The following is an 18,260-nucleotide window of genomic DNA, read 5'->3' on the forward strand; positions in this document are numbered from 1 at the left end:
TACTTTAAAGAACCATTCCAGAAATGGAAAGTTTATGTCTAATTGGTGCTCGCAGGCTTCACAGCTGCCATAAGGCTGAGGGACATAAAGATGGTGCAGGTTAAGTGTTGTTACATGTCTCACATCCACAAACCAGTATTGTGAGTCTTAAAATTGATTCCTCCAACTGAGGGCTGCCATAGGCTGCTGGGATTCCTGTTTGTGGGCTTTGTAATTTCCCCATGCCAAAATCAGATCATGGGGACGTTGCCTGGTACTGGGCCTACACACTTATAATGTCTCCTGAACCCATTTTAGTTTCGCCAGCCACAGCTCTGCACATTTGAAAGGCAAAGTTAATGTTTTCAAGTTAATGTTTTCAAGTTAATCTAGAGATCTTTATTTACATAACTGATCACAAGATAATGAATTTGTACAAAAAAATTTCCTTTTGTTCATTAAAAAAATATCATGGAAGAAAACTCTGCATCTGGATATTGTTCTTTGCAAAGGACAGATTGTTGACATTCCTGGGCAATTCTGCTCTCTGGCAAAGGAGTGCTTCTTATCAAGTGCTCTGATGTACAAGTGCCTAAGGGCTTGTTCACAAGGGAAAATCCAGTAGCATTATTCATACCTCTTCACTGCAGAACATGAGTACCCACATGGGAGCTCAGCAGGGGTATAATTATTTTGCCCTAGAAAAGTCCAAAATACCTTTATATAATTTTTCCCCAAAAGAGTCAGCAATGGCACAGGTAATGCAATGGCCCAGAGGAAATGCATTTGGGGACTTCAGGAAGGACTGCTTTGTACAAAAGCAACTCTTTCCTTGTGTGACAGCACATTCCCCTGTTTGAGATCCCCTCCTTTTTTTTTTTTTCCACACAAAATGCTCTCTATCTACTGTAAAAACTCACCTCATTTGACAGAGAAACTAAAACACCATGCATGTACTTATTCACACCCACTCACCCATTCTTTTAATTATTGATCGAGTTTTGCTGCACTTACACTTTTCTTCTATCAGTGCATCCTCAGACAGATGCTATCTAAGCAGCGACTGCAGCCCAGAAGGATGTGCTGTATGCTGATGGAGAGGGGCAGTGCTTCCTCAGGAGAACAAGCAAGAACACAATCCGTGTAAAGCAATTTAACATTTTAGAGGGTATCATCATGACGTGCTGCACCTGCAGCTATGAACTTCATTTGCATAGCAGAAAAGCAATCTCTGTGCTGTAAAATCCGGGGTTAGGAGGGTGGCAGAGAGATGGGGTGTGGCCCGTGCAGGATGCGCTGCCCTTTGTGCCTACTCTGGCCCTTGCAGCTCCCGCTGGGTGACCCTCAGCAGGTGGTAGAGCTCCGAGAGGGATTTCAGAGCCCCCTGGTGCCCCGTGGCACCCGTGAGCCCCGGCTGAGCACACTCCTGCACGGCTTTCTGCAGCTGCAGCTGCAGGGGCAGGGAGACCAGCGCTCCTCTGAGACTGGGGGAAAACCAGCGGCGGAATATCTTGTCACAAATGACCTGGGGAAAGGAAAAAGAGCAGTGTCACAGACATATTTTATGAAAAATCCTCTCATTAGGATCTTTTCTCCTGAGAAGTTTCAGCTTCTCCATGTTTTGCTGCTTTGGAATGTGATTTGGAGAATTGTTTACCCAGCATGTGAAATTCTTTTTAATTGATGACCAATGACAGCCATCTGTGTCGAGGCTATAAGCAGTCACAAGATTTTATTGTCATTCCTTTCTATTCCTTGCTAGCCTTCTGATGAGATCCTTTCTTCTATTATTTTAGCATAGTTTTAATATAATATATATCATAAAATAATAAATCAGCCTTCTGAAACATGGAGTCAAGATTCTCATCTCTCCTCATGTTGGGATTGCCTGCAAATTCAGCAGAGCAGATCATTGTGTTTCAGGAGCTACCACTAATGCCCTGCTGCTTCCCTGGGACTGTAGCAAAATGTCATCTGAATCCAAAGTGCCTCTAGCCATTCAAAGAGGGAGGTATAGGAAAGGAGCATCCATAAAGGCAATGCTCTAGCTAAGGGATGGCCCTTCTCAGGCTGCTCCTGCACTTCACACATCTTAGGAGTGGCTGGGGGAGCTGGGGTTGTTTAGTCTAGGAAAGAGGATGCTGAGGGAGGACCTTATAGCCCTCTATAAGTACCTGAAAGGAGGTTGTAGCCAGGTGAGGATCAGCCTCTGCCCCCAGGTGACAAGCAATGCAAGGGGAAATGGCTCAAGCTGGGCCAGGGGAGGTTTAGACTGGATATTAGGAAAAAATTCTTTACCAAAATGGTTGTCAGGCACTGGAACAAGCTGCTCAGGGAATTAGATGAGTCACTATCCCTGGAATATTTAAAAGACATGGAGGTGTGACACTAGGGTGTGATCTGTTGATGGACTTGGCAGTGTTGGGTTAACAACACTGGGTTGTACTTGATGATCTTAAAGGTGCTTTCCAACCTGAATAATCCCATGATTCTGCATAACGAGTGGTGAGGGTGAGGGGGTGCCTTTCTGGGGGGCTGTAGCTTGTTTTTTGCCAGTGCCTCTCACCAGCTCAAGGTGGGTGAGCTGTAAGACCCCTCATCCCAAAGCCAAGACTCCATGGACACCCCTTTCCAGTGCACCCACACGCTGCATCTGTAGAGTGGAGAATCACAACCGCTGCTTACACTTGGACAGCCTCAACTTCCACAGAATCATAGAATCACTAAGGTTGGAAAAGACTTTTAAGATCATTGAGTCCAAGTGCCAATGCAGCACTGCCAAGTCCATGACTAAATCATGCCCCAATCATGCCCGCATCTACACATTTTTGAACACTTACAGGGACAGTGATTCCACCATTTCCCTGGGCTGCCTCTTCCAATGCTTGACCACTCTTTCAGGAATTTTTTCTCATATTCAACCTAAACCCTCCCTGGTGCAATTTGGTGTCATTTTGTCTTGTCCTGCTAGTTGTTACTTGGGAGAAAAGATGCACCTCACTGCATCCTCCTTTCAGGTAGTTACCAAGAGCCATAAGATGTCCCTGAGCCTCCTTTTTATCCAGCCTAAACATCTCCAGCTCCCTCAGCCACTCCTTGCAAGACTTGTGCTCCAGACCCTTCATCACTCCATTGCCCTCTCTGGACATTCTCCAGAACCTCAATGTCTTTCTTGAAGTGAGGGGCCCAGAAATGAACACAGGATTTGAAGTGCAACTCAAGAATGTGAATTTACTGTCAGTGGAGACAGAAGTGCTAATCCCCTGCCCCTGCTTACTCTGCTCTCCTGTCTGTGGCACTGGGCTAACACCCAGAAAACCATGACAAATAAACACTATATAGAGAGAATATAAAGATCTGGTTGTGTGCCCCAAGATGAGATTTCTGAACAGGACACTTAGGTGGACATGTTTAAAAACTGACTGTCTTCATCTCAGGGTCTCCTTGTACATCCCATGCATTTTATAGTCAGTGTGATTTTAAAAGGAATGGATGCATAAAACAGCTGTGTTTACTCACTTGCAAGTTGTTATTGGCTCTCTGTGCTCCACATTTTCTGATTTTCATATTGCATTTTGAAAAGCAATCAAAGAAATTACAATCTTCGTCTCCTGTGCACTTCTGTTCCAGGATGTCTCTCATTTTGGGTTCAAAAAAGGCCATATCCACATCAATGGCCACCACCTGTGAATCAAAACATCCCATCAGATCTGGCCCAGCACAGCCTCTGGGACAGGGCTGAGCAGGCATTCTTTGCTGCTGGCTTTGGGAAATGCTGTGCGAAGAGCATCTGCTGGCAGGGAACCGGGATCACAGGGGCTTCATTTCACTTAACTGAGCCATACTAACCTTATAAACACCGCTTTTTAAACAAAACCAGCCAACGCTTATGACACCAGGAATGGAAAAATTATTTGTGAACAACATGCACCCCTGGGGTCAATTGGACTGATTCACCTTAAAGTGGACCTATCCAACCTGAGGATGGATTTACTTGCTGGTGCAGCAGATGCAGATGGCACCTCAACCTCTCAATTACATGATGGTGCCCAATTGCCCATGGGCCAGACAGTGTCATTTAGAAGTCAGCATTTAGACTAAACCCCTGACTTTGCCGCTGTGGAGAGGAGCAGTGGGATGTGCAAGGACAGCTGCACCTGGTACAGCTCCTGCAAACCTGTCCTTGCATTCTGCAGGTTTGAGTCTGTTCAGCTGCAGGAGGAGATCCCTGACTTTGGTGAAAGCTGGGTCTGGCTTTGTGCAGTCTTCTTTGCTATGGTTTGACACATTTATTGTGCACAGTTCTTGTTCTTATAGTGCAGAAATACGTCCTGTAACAGAGTCCAGCCAGAATCTGGTCACAGCAGAAAAACCCTGAGTGAAAGGAAAGTCCCTTTCCTCCCCTGGCAGGAGGCTTTCAGACACAGCACAAAGTGTTGGCAGTGCTGCTGCCCGTGCTGGGGGTGAGACCTCTCTGGAAGGGCTGTGAGCTCAGTTTCTGCCAGTGCTACCCCACCCCTGAATGCTTCACTTAAAGAAATCACAGCAATAAAGACGGAAAGAAAGAAAGAAATCCAATACAGGGATGGCAGCTGCCTGATGTGAGCCAAGCTGTGGGTAACCACAGAGAAGGAAGCCTGACTCAAACATCAGGGATGTGCAGCCAGCAAATGTTCACAGCTGCATTTCACACTTGACAGTCAGGATCAGGGATATTCTTTCTCAGCATCTGACACACATTTTCATAGAGGAAAAGGTCAGGGACCTGGGCAAAGCAGAGTTACTTGGGCTCAAATGATAGTTTTATTTTTCAGATTCGACCTCCCAAGTAACAGGAGAAGATGAACAGTGTGACTGGAACAGCAACTGGATCAACCCCAGGAACTAAAGATGTCTGGTTTGGTAGAAGGCCAAATAAACCTTCCACAGGCAAAATAAAGAACATAGTCTAATGTTCATTTTGTTCTACTCCTTTTTCCATAGGGAAAAAATCTTACAGAAATGAGGCATATCTTAAAAACATAAGTATTTTTAAGCATTTTGGAGAGGTCTATAATTTTGATGTAGCCTAAAGAATTTTACATGTTTGGACAGGCAAATTTGTTTTGGTTTGGGTTTTTTTGGGTTCTTTACTTCCTAAAGCTTTCTGTGGTTTTGCTGTTCAGTTCTTTGGAGAAGAGACAGTGAGAGAAGTGCAGGGTTTCCCCAGTCCCAGCATCACTGTTCCACCTCCCAGGTGGGGTGTTTGCCAGCACATTTGACAATCTTATCCATTGCTTCACTAGGAAAAGCAGCCCCAGTTCCCAAATATGTGGCTGCCAAAGGGTTCAGTGGCTTCACTGAAATTCTTTTACAAAATGTCTGAGCATCCAGCTAGACCCTATGGAGACACATCTGGCTGACACTCTGCCTATAAACAGCTACATTTTGGTGGGCTTTGCCATGATCATAGCTGATGAAAAAAGGAAATACAGGAAGGACCCAACTTGGCTCATGACCTGATTTAAAGTCATGTTTAATGTGCTGTGATCTTTCCAGTTTTCACTCAATTATTGGTAAAAGAGGAAGCTCTCCCAGAGCACTGTGCATTCACTCAAACTTCCTTCTAACTCTGTACCTTATGTGGCTCCATGGCAGCTTAAATTTCTTATGGATGATCTACCAGACAGCTCCTTTCTTTGCTGTAGGAGAGCACATGAAGGCTGGAGGCTTATCCCCACCGCATGAAAATAATCCTCAAAGTAAAACCATTGCATTCCAAGCACATTTCTTTGGGCATTGGAAGTCTCATTACTCAAATGAGGAATAGTGGTACAATTGTGAGGTTTTTCTATTATCCTATACAAGAAATCAGCAAGGGAAAAAGCTGCTTAAAACAATCAGAAGAGACAAAAAGAGGCTGCATTGCTGTTCCTATTCTGGAACTGGTTGGTCACTGGAAGATCCTGGCAAAGCAAGCCTCACCAAAAGGACCCAGAAGAGAAGACACATCCGGTATTGATCCCCTTTCCCTAAATGGAATCTATTTTCCTGTAAGTAGGTTGTGAAACAGATGCTCTGGCCTGTGCTCAGCCACAGGCAGCCACAGCCCTGAGTAACTGAGGAAGATGGGCAAAGCCTGCCTTGAGGAATTCCTAAGTAGTGCTAAGTAGTGCTACAGCTTGCTTCAGTTTCTTGCTGTATCTCCTCGCCCATTCCCTGCTCAGCTGCTGTATTGCACCTGAATAAACAATGGGAGGGGAGGGAAGGGTGAAGGGGAAACACTCTAATTGCTCCTAATGGCTCTATGTTTAGGTTTTTGTTTGTCTAGTACTCTGAAGATACAAGTGTTACATTAACACTCAGTGAGTACTAAAAATAAAGTCCCTGAAAATGCTTTATATTCACTCAGAGTGCAGAAACTCCACTGATGACACTGCAAATTTGGGGCCTAAATTCAAACACCCACTGCACGGTACCTCCAATCTGTAGGCAAAATTCCAACCAAAACCAGAGGAATTTCTGTGCACAGAATGAATGTGAGCTGCACTCATTAGAAAATATACACAGCTATCAGGTCCGAGTTACAGCTGCACCATGAGAAGTCAGAGTGACAGTAGTAGGGAGTTTCATGTTGCTGTCCTTGCATAGTTTCCAGACCAGGTAAGCTGACCACCAAAGCACAAATATGTGTTTGGATGTGGGGAGTTCCCCTTGTGTCAGACCATGAATTCAGCCTTAGCTTTCAAATTCATACAGTTTTTTTCATTTCAGCATCACTACCAGAAATATGACTCAAATTACAGCTTCATTTAGAGCTTTTGAAATCCCCTTGTCTCCAGAAGGCATCCCTCACCACATCCAAGGGACCTTGCACCGGTGCCTTTGAAGAAGTGAAACAAAACAGAAACGAGCAAGAAGTTTTCAAAACAAGCAGCAGGATTTAGTGCTCCAAAAATGTGACGGTACACATTACAAAGAGGAAAAGCAGCAGAGAATCTCCCTTGATGCTTGTAAATTCATTGGCTTTGCAAAAACTTAGCCAAAAGCTGTACGAGGAGGGAAGTGTCATTTTTACACAGCCACCTTCAGACTAGAATTTGGCCTCAAGTTCCTGGAACACCACCCCAAAGGCCCAGCTTACCGTGAGGTCATGCCTGATAGCGAAGTTTTCTGGTTTGATGTCGCACAGGTGAAGGCGGTGAGAGAAATCGTTATCAAAGTGCTGCACCATGTCCAGAAAGCTGAGTGCAATGTCAATGATGGCTCTCACCCTGCTCCTGTGGCCACTAAGGGAGGGGCCCATCACGTTTTCCAAGGGAAAAAGAGTTTTGTGCCAGGCATGCCCAGCTGTGAGATACTCCACAGCATAAAAGTGTCCACAAGAGCCAATAATTCGTAGCACATGTTTGCTGAAGTCCTGCAGCAAACTGAAGTAGATATATTCTTCCTGCTGGAGCAAGGACCACATGCTGGCCACCTGTGCTTTCCAACGTGGTCCCTTCTTCCTTGTCCACAGGGGCCCCATGGTATTGTTAGACAGTTCTAGCCCCAGGGCATTTTTGACCTCCAAAGCTACCATAAGCAGAAGCTCTGTTTCGGGGATATCCTGTGTTTCCACCTCCTCTAGCATACTGAGGTGCTGGTAGCTTGAAAAGCTTTCTTTTTTGGATTTCAGTATGATGGGCTGGCCTCTCCAATCAGCCTGGATGACCTTCTTACCTCTGTCATAGTAGAGGCAGTGTTTGTACACCAGCTTCTGTGCCACACACAGGTCTTCACAGAGGTCCCCAGTCAGGGCTCCACTGCTGTAGTCGAGGCACTGGAGTGAAAGAGCAGAATATTCATAGCAGAACCATACCCCTATGGACCATGCAGAAGAAAGACAAATAATGAGCAACAGTCCTAAGACTGAGAGGATTGCAGCAGTCATGGAACTGCAAACACACACCTACAATCATTGGGCTGTTCAACGGTTTTTCAGAAGTCTCTAGAGATCTATTACCAGGGGAGTTTTGCTTCAAAACAGGGATTATGGGGATGGTAGAGGGCAAGCTTTTCAGGGGCAAGGAAAGGGACTGGATGACCTGTCAATCTGAAACATTTTACACGTATGAGTTCAGTGGGACAAACTCCAAACACCTGGGCTGTACTGTGTATGATTATGGGGTGTAACACTTCAAGGCACACAGTAATGCAGCACTTCTCTGGAAGGTTCAGGGCAGCATAACTTAGATATCACCACTAAAACTAAAGGAAAACCCATGTGCAGCTGGATGTCTGGGACATTCCAGAGCTCTGCATGTTTCAGCCTTGCACTCAACACACCCTGAAGAAGCAGTGATAACCTCCTCCTGTATCACCAGGAAACACAGGTTTCATTCAATGAGCTTTGGACCAAGAACTTTCAGAATTTTTGAGTATGTAAATGCTGCAGAACACAATGACTCTCCAGGGTTTATATGCAGTTATCAGAAGTGACATTTTAATATTAATTGCTTCAGTATTTAATCTTTTATTAACTGGAAAGAAATCAGTCTTTGGAAACAAGGGAACTGCTGCTTGATAGTCAAGTGGTCAATGGAAATTAGTGCAAGAACTGCAAGGATTCCCTCACCAGTTCGTCTCAAGCCAGAATAATTTCTATAATATCAGTTCCAAAAGTGGAGGCAGTTGATGTATTCCTGTGGTCATCCAAAAGTGCAGCTGTAGGGACTGCTTTGAGTCCCTCAGTAGAGGGGATGATCAGAGGTCTGTGGTGAAAGGGAATAGAGGGGGTGGTGTAGAAAGCCAAACATCTGTGAGGCAGCTTGACAGTGTCATCCACCTCCATTGCTTTCTGGCATTTGAACCTTCACTTAAACAAACTGGCAGGTCCCCCCTGCACGTGCAGAACTCGCAGTGGCCGCCTGAGCCCCACCTCATTTGTGACTGCCTGTTACATGCGGAACGTGATCCTAGTAGCATTCCAGCGATGTATTTTCTTGGGACAGTCCCTGAGGTGTGCACATCAGAGGAATATGTTCTGATGCCAAGCAACATTTAGAGTCCAGCCTTAAACAACACACCAGGGAATGGGTGGAGGATCAAGTCCAAAATCCAAGAATGATGATCAGTTGACAGAAACAGCTCACTGAGGGCAGTTCAGAGAGACATAAAATTTATTTATATTCTGATGTTCCCACAGCCCAAGTGGGAATGTTCAGTGCCAGCAAGGAGAGTCAGGTAGGCAAACTCTTGCATGAGTGACTGGACACTGAGTCCATGCATGAACACACACATCTGCATTCTCATCCACACCAGGATGACTAAAGAGATTCACTCAGACTTCTGAGACTCACTCAGATTCAGATCTGCAGACTACGGAGCATGCAGATCAATGTTCTTGCTTTTGAAAATTTTATCCTACTAATGTAATACAATTTTACTCTACCTTTTTAAGTAGGAAATGTAGTTTTCTCGACAAAAGTAGGTTAGCAGTTCTTGCCATCTGGAGCTCTAAGCAATTTTAGAAAGAAAATTACAAACAGAAGGAATTTTTCGGGGTTTCTTTGGATTGTAAGTATAAGCATATTTAAAACTCTATTGACAGACCACAATCTAATTCTCTTCTTGTACAGTAAGAGAAGATAGGACTTATTCATGTAATTGGGTTCACATGGGTGGACTTCTGGCATCCAAAAGAATACATGACCTGTAGCCAAACATGTCAAGGCACAGCTTATTTTCCTGTGTTGACATCACGTCATTCTTAATGGCATTAGTGAAAAAAAGTATTTGTGGAAAAAGCAGACTCAGATTTCACAGGCAGAGGAGACAGGTCCTTTTTGAACCTCGTTGCTATTAAGGACTTTTCTGCTGTTTTTCCAGTTGAAGCTATAAATATTTGATAATTAACCTAGCATCTGACAAACAGTGTTAGAATCAAATTCTTCTTACAATAAACTTGTGCAGTGTTTTGCAAACTGGGATCTGTGAAAGAGGACTTGACCAAAGAGCTCGTGGCCTCACAGTGATGAAACACAGATCAGCCTTCCAGAAGTGCATTCTCAGCTGGTCACAAAGGCAAGCAAGGCTCTTTCAAAAAGACTTCCTCAAGGAAGCAATCAAGAAGATTGAACCATTTCCTATCAACCCTTTAGGCACAGCTTGCACTGGTGGTTCATCTTGTAGCAATTATTTGACCCTTACATCCATTCTAAACACAGTTTTACAGGACAGTCTTCCATCATATTGGCATGGCTTGTGCTGTTGTGCTCCCCAGTGTACTAGCTTGCCTTTTATAGTATTAAAACACAAATTTGGTGGACTGAAAGCATTTAACCAGGTAATACGGATTACCCTGCCATGACACAATGGACCATTCATTATTTACCAACACAGGAAGTTTTCCACTAACTTCAGACTTCACTATACAAGATTGTCCATCATCCTGCTGATAAAAGGAAGAATCAATTCCCCAAAGAAATATTTCAGAACTGGTCCTCCAACCTAACTGTCATCCCTGTCTTAATGACAGAAGTTTGAGATCTGTTGATGAGACAGTTTTAAATTGACCTAGTGATCGACCTTTGAAAGCCACAGATTCTTCTTTCAGTGCCAGATACTTAAAACTAAAATATGAAAGTGCTATTAAGCCAAAAGCCTTATAAAGAAGCAGCTGTACTACACAAAAATGCACACACAAGCACAGCTTGGACTCATTCATATGTATCTTATTAAAATTGGCTAAATAATTTTTAATATCTTCAGTGGACTTATCAAGATAAGTTTAAAAAGCTGGGTTTAAATGAATGTGAAAGCTTAAATTAATGTAAACCTTGCTAAGGATTTAAATAAATTTAAATAACCCACTGTACCACCATCAGTGCCCTGAAACTGATGTTCTGCCTAGTTAGCTACTACTTCTGTGTAAATGCAATACAGAGCCAGGTTTGGAAGGCATCAGAAGTAATTGATTTCTCCAGAGGGAACAGAAATTGATTGCTTAGTGTTCAGTGTGAATGAAGATGAGACTGGCATTAGGAAAGAGCAAGGGGAGAGCTTTTTGTGAGAGTTAAAGTTGGTCTCTGCAAATTGCCCAGTGCTATTTCAGCCTTCTCAGTGCAGTACACAGCTGCACAGATGTATGTCTTACTCAGAATAAGGAAATAAAACCTTCAGAAATGCCACTTGGTAGGGCATTTGCACCCACCTCCTTAAAATATCTCATCTCCTACTGAGAGATGACTAGTAAAATAGTTTTTCTTAGAAGTTTACTTTTGCTTAATAGAAGGTGTGAGACTCAAGCTATCAGGTTATTTGTTTCACAGATCAGTTGCACTTTCTGAAACTGTGAAACTCCTGCTAAGTTCAGAAGACGTAGAAAAACGTATTTTGGGGCAGATGAAGAGGAGTTCATTTTCTAATTATTCCACTAGAAGGACAAGCCCTTTCTAACGTCATCTGGGAAAACTGTTGCTTACAAACCTTCGCGACACTACTGATGACGCACCTACTCACAGACAAGCACAGCGATCTCAGCTACTCTTCCTCTGCAAGGAGGGTCTGAGCCTGAGCTGTCTCAGTGACAGAGACAACTTCCCAAGCTTGCGACTGGAATCTGATCCCTGGGCTTCTGAAGCCTTGCCTGACGCTTTCCAAACTGAAGAACAGCAACAAGTCTCTGTCCATCTGTTTATTGGTGACTGCCATGGCAAGGACCTGGACCTCCCTGAGCTTGGCAGCTCCGTGCACCTCCGTATCTCAGTGCTCTTCCCGAGCACGTAAGGATGAGGCAGGAATCATTCCTACAGCTGCAAACCTGAGCTCAGCCTTGCTTCCATCTGGCTCCTGAGGTACTGAAACTGGAACTCACTGCCATTAAACACACGCTGTCAGGACCACTGCCTACACTTGCCTTTCCTTTATTATTCAGAATTAAGGAAAATCTATGATCAGTTTTTGCTTGCTTGCAGTGATAGATTATTCAATTCCCACTAGGATTCCTCCTTTCCCACCTAACCACTGGCACTACAGATACCCTGACTAAGAAACAAAATTGAACTAAAAGCATTAACCCACGCTGCTCCTCTTCTCAAAGTGTTTCCTACACATTTTCCCTTTATTTTTAAGGGAAACTTTAATGAATATTCGCAAATCCTTTCTTGAATTTTAACCACATCTTACACACCAGCCCCCACCAGACCATAAAGGAAGCGATACAAGCTGCCTGGCACTTCTCAAAGAGGACTTTTGAACAAACAGCTTTTCGGCTAAAAACAAACAAAAAACCCCCAAACACCCGGAGGAAGGCTTTGCTCCTCTTCGGAGCGTTCGGCTCAGGCAGCGCACCCGCATCCCACGACCGGGAGCCGGGCGGCCGCCGGCACCTGACCTCGCCCCGGGAAGGGAGGCAGGGAGGGAGGGAAGGAGAGAGGGAGGCAGGGAAGGAGGGAAGGAGGTAGGGAGGCAGGGAGGCAGGGAGGGATGTAGGGAGGCAGGGAAGGAGGTAGCGTGCCAGGGAGGGAGCGAAAGGAGATAAGGAGGCAGGGAGGGAGGGAAGGAGGGAAGCGGGTAGGGAGGCAGGGAGGTAGGGAAGGAGGCAGCCGCCCGCCCGTGCGCACCGGAGGCTCCGGCGATGCGGCACCTCCGGCGGCCGGAGCCGGGCAGGGCGCCCCGAGAGCAGCCCCGACGGACCGAGCGCCCGCTCGTCCTGCCCGGCAGCTCCCGGGAGATGCCCCGCGTCCCGCCGGGGCACGTACCAGCCTGGCCAGGATGCGGTGGCTTTTCTCGTCCGTGCAGCTCTCGGAGAAGACGCTCCTGTGGAGGAGGAACAGCGCAGCGCTCACCAGCACCCAGCAGGCAGCCCAGAGGAGGAGCAGCAGCAGGGCGCATCGCCGCCAGATTTTGAGCCGCAGCCGCTTGAAGCCCGGGATGCCCCTCATCGCTGGGCTGGGGCTGCGACGGGCTCCGGCGGCCGCTGCAGCCGCGGCGGCCCCGAGTGAGCGGCGGCGGGGCCAGGGGAGCCGCGCTGCGCCCCCCGCACGCCCGTCCCACCCCGCCGGACTGCCCCGGCCGCCCCCGCCCCCTGCCCGGGCCGGGGCTGCCCCTGCGGAGCCCCGAGCGCCCCTTTTGAATTTAAGCCACGTAGTTCCGCCGGCTTTTGTCTGCGCTCCCCGGTGCCAAGCGGCCCCTGCAGCCACTTGGCGGCTGCTGCCCGCGCCCCCCGCCTCTCCTCCGCGAGTTTCTCACCCGAGAATAAAAGGAGTTTGAAGGGTGATGAATGCTGCTCTGGGAACGCTTTGCAAGAGGCAGCCTGGAGACGGACAGGTCCCTCTGGTGAAAGCTTCGTGTCCCGGCAAATGGGAAAAGGAATAAAAAGTTGTCATTTATTCTGGTGTAACTTCTCAGTTTTATCCTCCCGGAGCTAATGGAGGGAGAGAGAGAAGCGGCTCAGACGCCCTTTCAGTAACGCAGTCCCCAGCGCCCCCATGGTCGGTCGCCCCTTGGCTCCCCAGCCGCAGGGACGGGGTGCAGGCTGGCCCCTGCCAGCACCCCTGGGTCTGCCTCACTCGGGAGCGACACTGGGGACACGCTGCCAAAACAGGCAGGCTGTACTGGGTCCCAGGATGCTGGTCTGGACAGATTGCCTCCCTGCCCTCTCGTTGTCTCTCTGTAGCTGCGTCCCTGTTATGGTGCGGTCAGCTCCACCGGACAGCCTCTATTTGACTTCGCTAACCTTTCTGAGAAGTCAAAGATTTAGATGTTTGTTCTCGTGCAGCAAGGAAGATCCTGGCATTCTTTCCTCACTCCAGGCGCAGATGTGCACAGTCTCTGTTCAGAGAGCCCGGTTCAGTGATATATGTTCTTAGCATCATGTCTAACTTAATGAGAAATGCCTCCTTGACAAGTCTTTAAAAAGAAAGATGTCTCTATTGATATGATCGAATTTTATCTCTCAGAAAAGCAAGGGAAGAACACAGGTGCAGCCTTTATCCACACCTTTTACATGATCAGTGCAGTTCTCCTCTAGCTAGCAGAGCAGGGCTTGAAATGGAGCTTCTAAGTAGATGGCAGACTGTGGCAGAAAAGGAAAAGAAAGATAAAAATATTGCTGGACATATTCCAGCTTTCCTTCCTAGAGACTGTCAGTGGGGAGGGAGATGCAAGAAGAGCAAAATTACTTTCATCTCCAAAGTCTCAGAAGCAGAATCATTATCATTAGCCACATCCTCTGTCAGAGTGTTTTGCTTGATTTCTCCACCATCTCATTTCTTCACCTGCTGAGGCTGCCTTTTCAAATTTTCTTTTTTCTTTCCCCTGATCCTTTTACTGAGAAGCTTACTTTTGAGGCACTGGTGATACAGTCTGTTTCTTGGGAATGTGGCAAGCAGCAAAGACTAAGGAGGCGGCTAGGAACTAAAAGATTTTAATCCTGTTTCTCAGGCTGATAGGAAATGCTTCCAGAAGCTGTCTCTGACCAGCTTGGGGTGTTCTTCAGAAATTTCTAGGACAATAAGTGGACAAGGAGGAGTTTTGCTTGGCCATTCCTCTGTAGGAGTACCAGCTAAGCTTGAACACAGCCAACCTTCATCCGCGACTGCTGCCACCTAGGAGATAAAATTGCAGCTCTGCCATACTGATGTCTGGAACAATCCCAAGACACATCCCACGTGGAAGAGGGATGCAGGTGGTGGGGGAAAGTCAAGCATACGTCCCTACTGCTTGGTCCTAAGCTGTCTGGGTAATAGTTTAGACACCACCAAACCCATATGTATTTTAAAGTGTGGATCTTGACTTCTCTGTGTGTCAGCAATCCCCAAAGGATATTATGCGATTTTAATAAATGTCTCTGAAATTCTGTATGCGTGTCATTGGTGTTTCAACAATAGCTCTGAAAACAAATCTAACACCTGACTTTAGACCAGGAACAGAATATGGAGATTTCAGACCAGGTTAGGTGTCACAGCTGACCTTCTCTAATTGCCACTGAAAAAAAAAAAAGGATGTTCCTTCACCCTTCTCCTCCTCCTCCTCCGCTGCCACCATCTCCCTGTTTCCCTCTTTGCCTTGCCTGCCCAGTCCAGTCCCTTTCCCCAGTGAAAGATATTCTTTGCTTCCCAGGGACCTTTCTCAACTTGCTAAGAGGGCAGAGAAGTGTAAAGCAGTTTCTTGCTGAGATTATGTTCAGAGAGGTCAGCAAGCCCTGAGGGCGCCTCCAGGCTGGTGCAGGGATGCACACTGCGGGGCTGGGCACTCTGGGAGGCAGAGCTGTATCAAATGTCTGCACCTTAAAGGGGCAATGAGATGTTGCAGATAAGGTGATCTTAAGGGAAATGGTTGCTGAAAGAAGCAGTCCTGTCCCTGTTTCCACCTCAGCCATATGCTGCCACTGCTCCCTCAGCAGCTGGATGGGGATAGGTAGCCCAGCAGGCAGCATCAGGAGGGTGTCTGGCTGCACTTTTCATTTCATCCCAAGATACCAGCTAAAATTCACTGGATTTCAAGGTCTGTAAGGAGATCACATCCTCTTCTTTGGTTTGGAAACAGCTGCTACATGTAGTAAGAGCAATTGTAACTTTAACATGCAGGTATCTGATGCTTTGAAATGATGAAATATGAAGAAATAAACAAAGAAAATAATAATAGGTTTTAATGTAGTTTTAATATTGCTTTAATAGTTTTAATAAAAAATAAAAGTACAAGATGAATGGAGCTTAATGAAGCAAATGCAAGTTGTGTGACACTTGTACTGCATAGTTTACCAGTTTCATTTTATGGTAAATCCCACAGGAAACATTTGCAGGGAATAAAGCCCTGTCTTCCCAAAAAATTTCAGTACAGCATTCAGATGGGGGAAGGGGCTGTATCTAGTTCTTCAGGCTCTGAATTTTTTAATATCTCACAGACTTTAGTGGATCGGAAAAGCTGGACAAGCCTGGTAAATATGTATGTGTGTGTGTACACATACCTTCTGGTATACATGAACATAGAGAGCTTCAGAATAGGTCAAGAATTGACCCAGAAAGCTTGGATTTAGTAAAACATAAAAGCCTAGATGGTTTAGGATCATGTGTTTTAGCCTTTAATAACAACCTATTGCTAACTGCAAAATTCAAGTCTAATTTCAGATTTCCCTAAGCTTCAAGGTTAAGACTAACAGAATTATAGATATAGATATAGATGTAGATGTAGATGTAGATATAGATATAGATATAGATATAGATATAGATATAGATATAGATGTGTGTTTGTGTGTGTCCCTATGTGCTATAGCAATCTTTCTTTTAAAAAATCCTCTGCATCAGAGAACCCTTGCTTTCCATATATATTAAACTGTGCCTGCTTCACATTGCATTCCTGTGTTCCCAAAGGAAGCTATATTCCTATTCTCATTTTGACTGAGAATTAAACTTGATGGAAATTAATTAGGAGAAGTTGAATTAAGGCAAGAAACATCAGGGGCAGTAAAAATAATCCAGGACTAACTAAATTAGTTCCTACCCAATTAATCTTTGAATTAGTGCTTAGAGCATGATGTCAGCATCAAGTTGGCCTCCTCTTTGTCGCTGTGTTGGGCACATCGCAGAATTGCACATCACTGTGACAGTTCAGATGTGGAATAACCAGAGGCTTTAGTATCCAGGAGATGCCCTGGCACAGCCAGGTAGGAGCCTGGCATGGCATCCCTGCATGCTGTGTGCCTCTGCAGGGGCTCAGCAGCTCCTCAGACCAGGGCCATGAGGAGGGCTCAGCCCAAGGAACTGCTGAGCCCTCCTGTTTCTCACCACCTTCAGACACAAACTGCATTGCAGGCTTAAGTTGTATTATGCTGTTAGACCTTATTTTCCTAATTACTGAATTCTTCATGAAGAAAGAAACTAAATCAGTCCTTAAGAACTACCTTGGCACTCGAGTTAATGAAATGTAAAACTGGTTCATTAGGACTTATTGTTCTCTTTGATTGATTTTATCACCTTCTGTCATTGGTTATCTATGGAATGGGGTACATGTTGCTAATCTTTCACAAGGCATGTAAGTCTCCTATTTTCCTTCTGAGAGGTCAAGAAACTTTTAAGGGCTGTTCAAATCAACTTTGAAAATATATTTTAACATACAAATATTTCTTTCTGATTTCCTTTGGCAAAGTTGCTGCTGAGAAACCTTGCAAGGTTAGACATAGGTTTGAACATGCCCTTTAGGCAGTGAAATTCCCCTGCAGAGTACTGAGTCTACCAGAGGAATCCAAATGTATTTTATCATTTATATCATTAATCAAAAAGAGTATGTTGCAAACTCCTCACAGAAGTTTTATGGCACCAGTGAGCAGTGAGTTTATTGGGTCACATTGTGAACCAGAGGCAGAAAAATGGCACAGTATAAAATACAGAGTACAGCTCTGTGGGCAAAGGAAAAGCCTGGTACAATTCACTGATTTAAACAAGGGCAGGTGTTTAGACAGAAAAAGCTTTCCCATGTATAAATAGAATAAAAGAATATATTTTCTCCTGTTTGCTTTTTAAGTTTTGAAATATTTCTTAGGTAGAGTTGCCCAGGAAAGCAACAAAGATGCTAGCTTTCTTTTTCCCTTTTACCACTATATAGATTGCACATAGCAGAGTTTAATTATCCTTCTCTTCTCATATATCCTAATTAATCTCTTTATTAACCTCATGCCAAATTTTCCCTCTCATTTGGAAGCAGTATCACCTGAAGAAGCCAGTAAGATACCTTGGCAATCACTGTAGCGGGGTGCAGTTTACTTGTAATTCTTCAAACGAGATGGAAAAGTTAAGAGGCATAAAATATTCTGGAATTTTTGTCCACATATCCCAAATAGTGCCTGATACAATACTGCCTATTGCTTCTCTGCTACATTCTTTGCCTGTTTATGTTGCCAGTCACCAAAAGGAAAATAAGCTGTAAGATGAAGCTTAGTCAGTTTGCAAGGGCAATTATAAGTGGAATTTTCTTTGCTTGGGATTGGAGTCAGTGGCTTGAGAGCAATTTTCCAAGCCTAAGAGGATGCTCTCCAGTGGAATTTGCTGCTGTGTGGTATGTTGTGTGTCTGTCCAGTGTGTGAAAGGGTGAACAAAGAAAGGAAAATGCTGAGATTGTTTCCCAGCCTTTGCATCAAGTTCAGGCCAAGTGATCTCACTATGCCAATAGTGAATCTGGCTCTTTGTAGCCTCTCTTTATGAGTGTCTGAAACAATTCCAGAAATACTTAGAAGTTGTGCTAGGGTTGTGTAGAAAGAAACACCCCACCATCTAATAAGCTAATTCTGTCTGGCATTGGGCTGTTATTTACATGAAAGGTTT

General features: G+C 45.2%; 1 protein-coding gene across 2 annotated transcripts; it reads right to left on the bottom strand.

Annotated features, from left to right (window-relative positions):
• Positions 1–1,017: 1,017 nt before the first annotated feature.
• DIPK1C (divergent protein kinase domain 1C) lies at positions 1,018–12,924 on the bottom strand. Of its 2 annotated transcripts, none has more exons than XM_054284965.1 (4): positions 12,702–12,924; positions 7,103–7,780; positions 3,499–3,663; positions 1,018–1,504 (listed from the first exon to the last, which is right to left on the bottom strand). In XM_054284965.1, the coding sequence occupies exons 1-4, from the start codon at positions 12,882–12,884 to the stop codon at positions 1,289–1,291; spliced, it is 1,242 nt and encodes a 413-aa protein (XP_054140940.1). In that variant the 5' UTR covers positions 12,885–12,924; the 3' UTR covers positions 1,018–1,288. The 2 variants fall into 2 exon arrangements, with proteins under 2 accessions (XP_054140940.1, XP_054140941.1); XM_054284966.1 differs by having other exon boundaries at positions 7,103–7,821.
• Positions 12,925–18,260: the final 5,336 nt, after the last annotated feature.

Source organism: Melozone crissalis, unplaced genomic scaffold (genome assembly GCF_028551555.1).
Source record: "Melozone crissalis strain CALT ecotype California unplaced genomic scaffold, PUWL_Pcris_2 ptg000042l_1, whole genome shotgun sequence".
NCBI lineage: Eukaryota > Metazoa > Chordata > Aves > Passeriformes > Passerellidae > Melozone > Melozone crissalis.

Coding starts and splice junctions, on each gene's coding strand:
- DIPK1C (XM_054284965.1), bottom strand. CDS start 12,884: ATGAGGGGCATCCCGGGCTTCAAGCGGCTGCGGCTCAAAATCTGGCGG. Junction 3,664..7,102: donor CTATCAGGCATGACCTCACG/GTAAGCTGGGCC, acceptor TTTGATTCACAG/GTGGTGGCCATTGATGTGGA. Junction 1,505..3,498: donor GAGCCAATAACAACTTGCAA/GTGAGTAAACAC, acceptor TCCTTTCCCCAG/GTCATTTGTGACAAGATATT.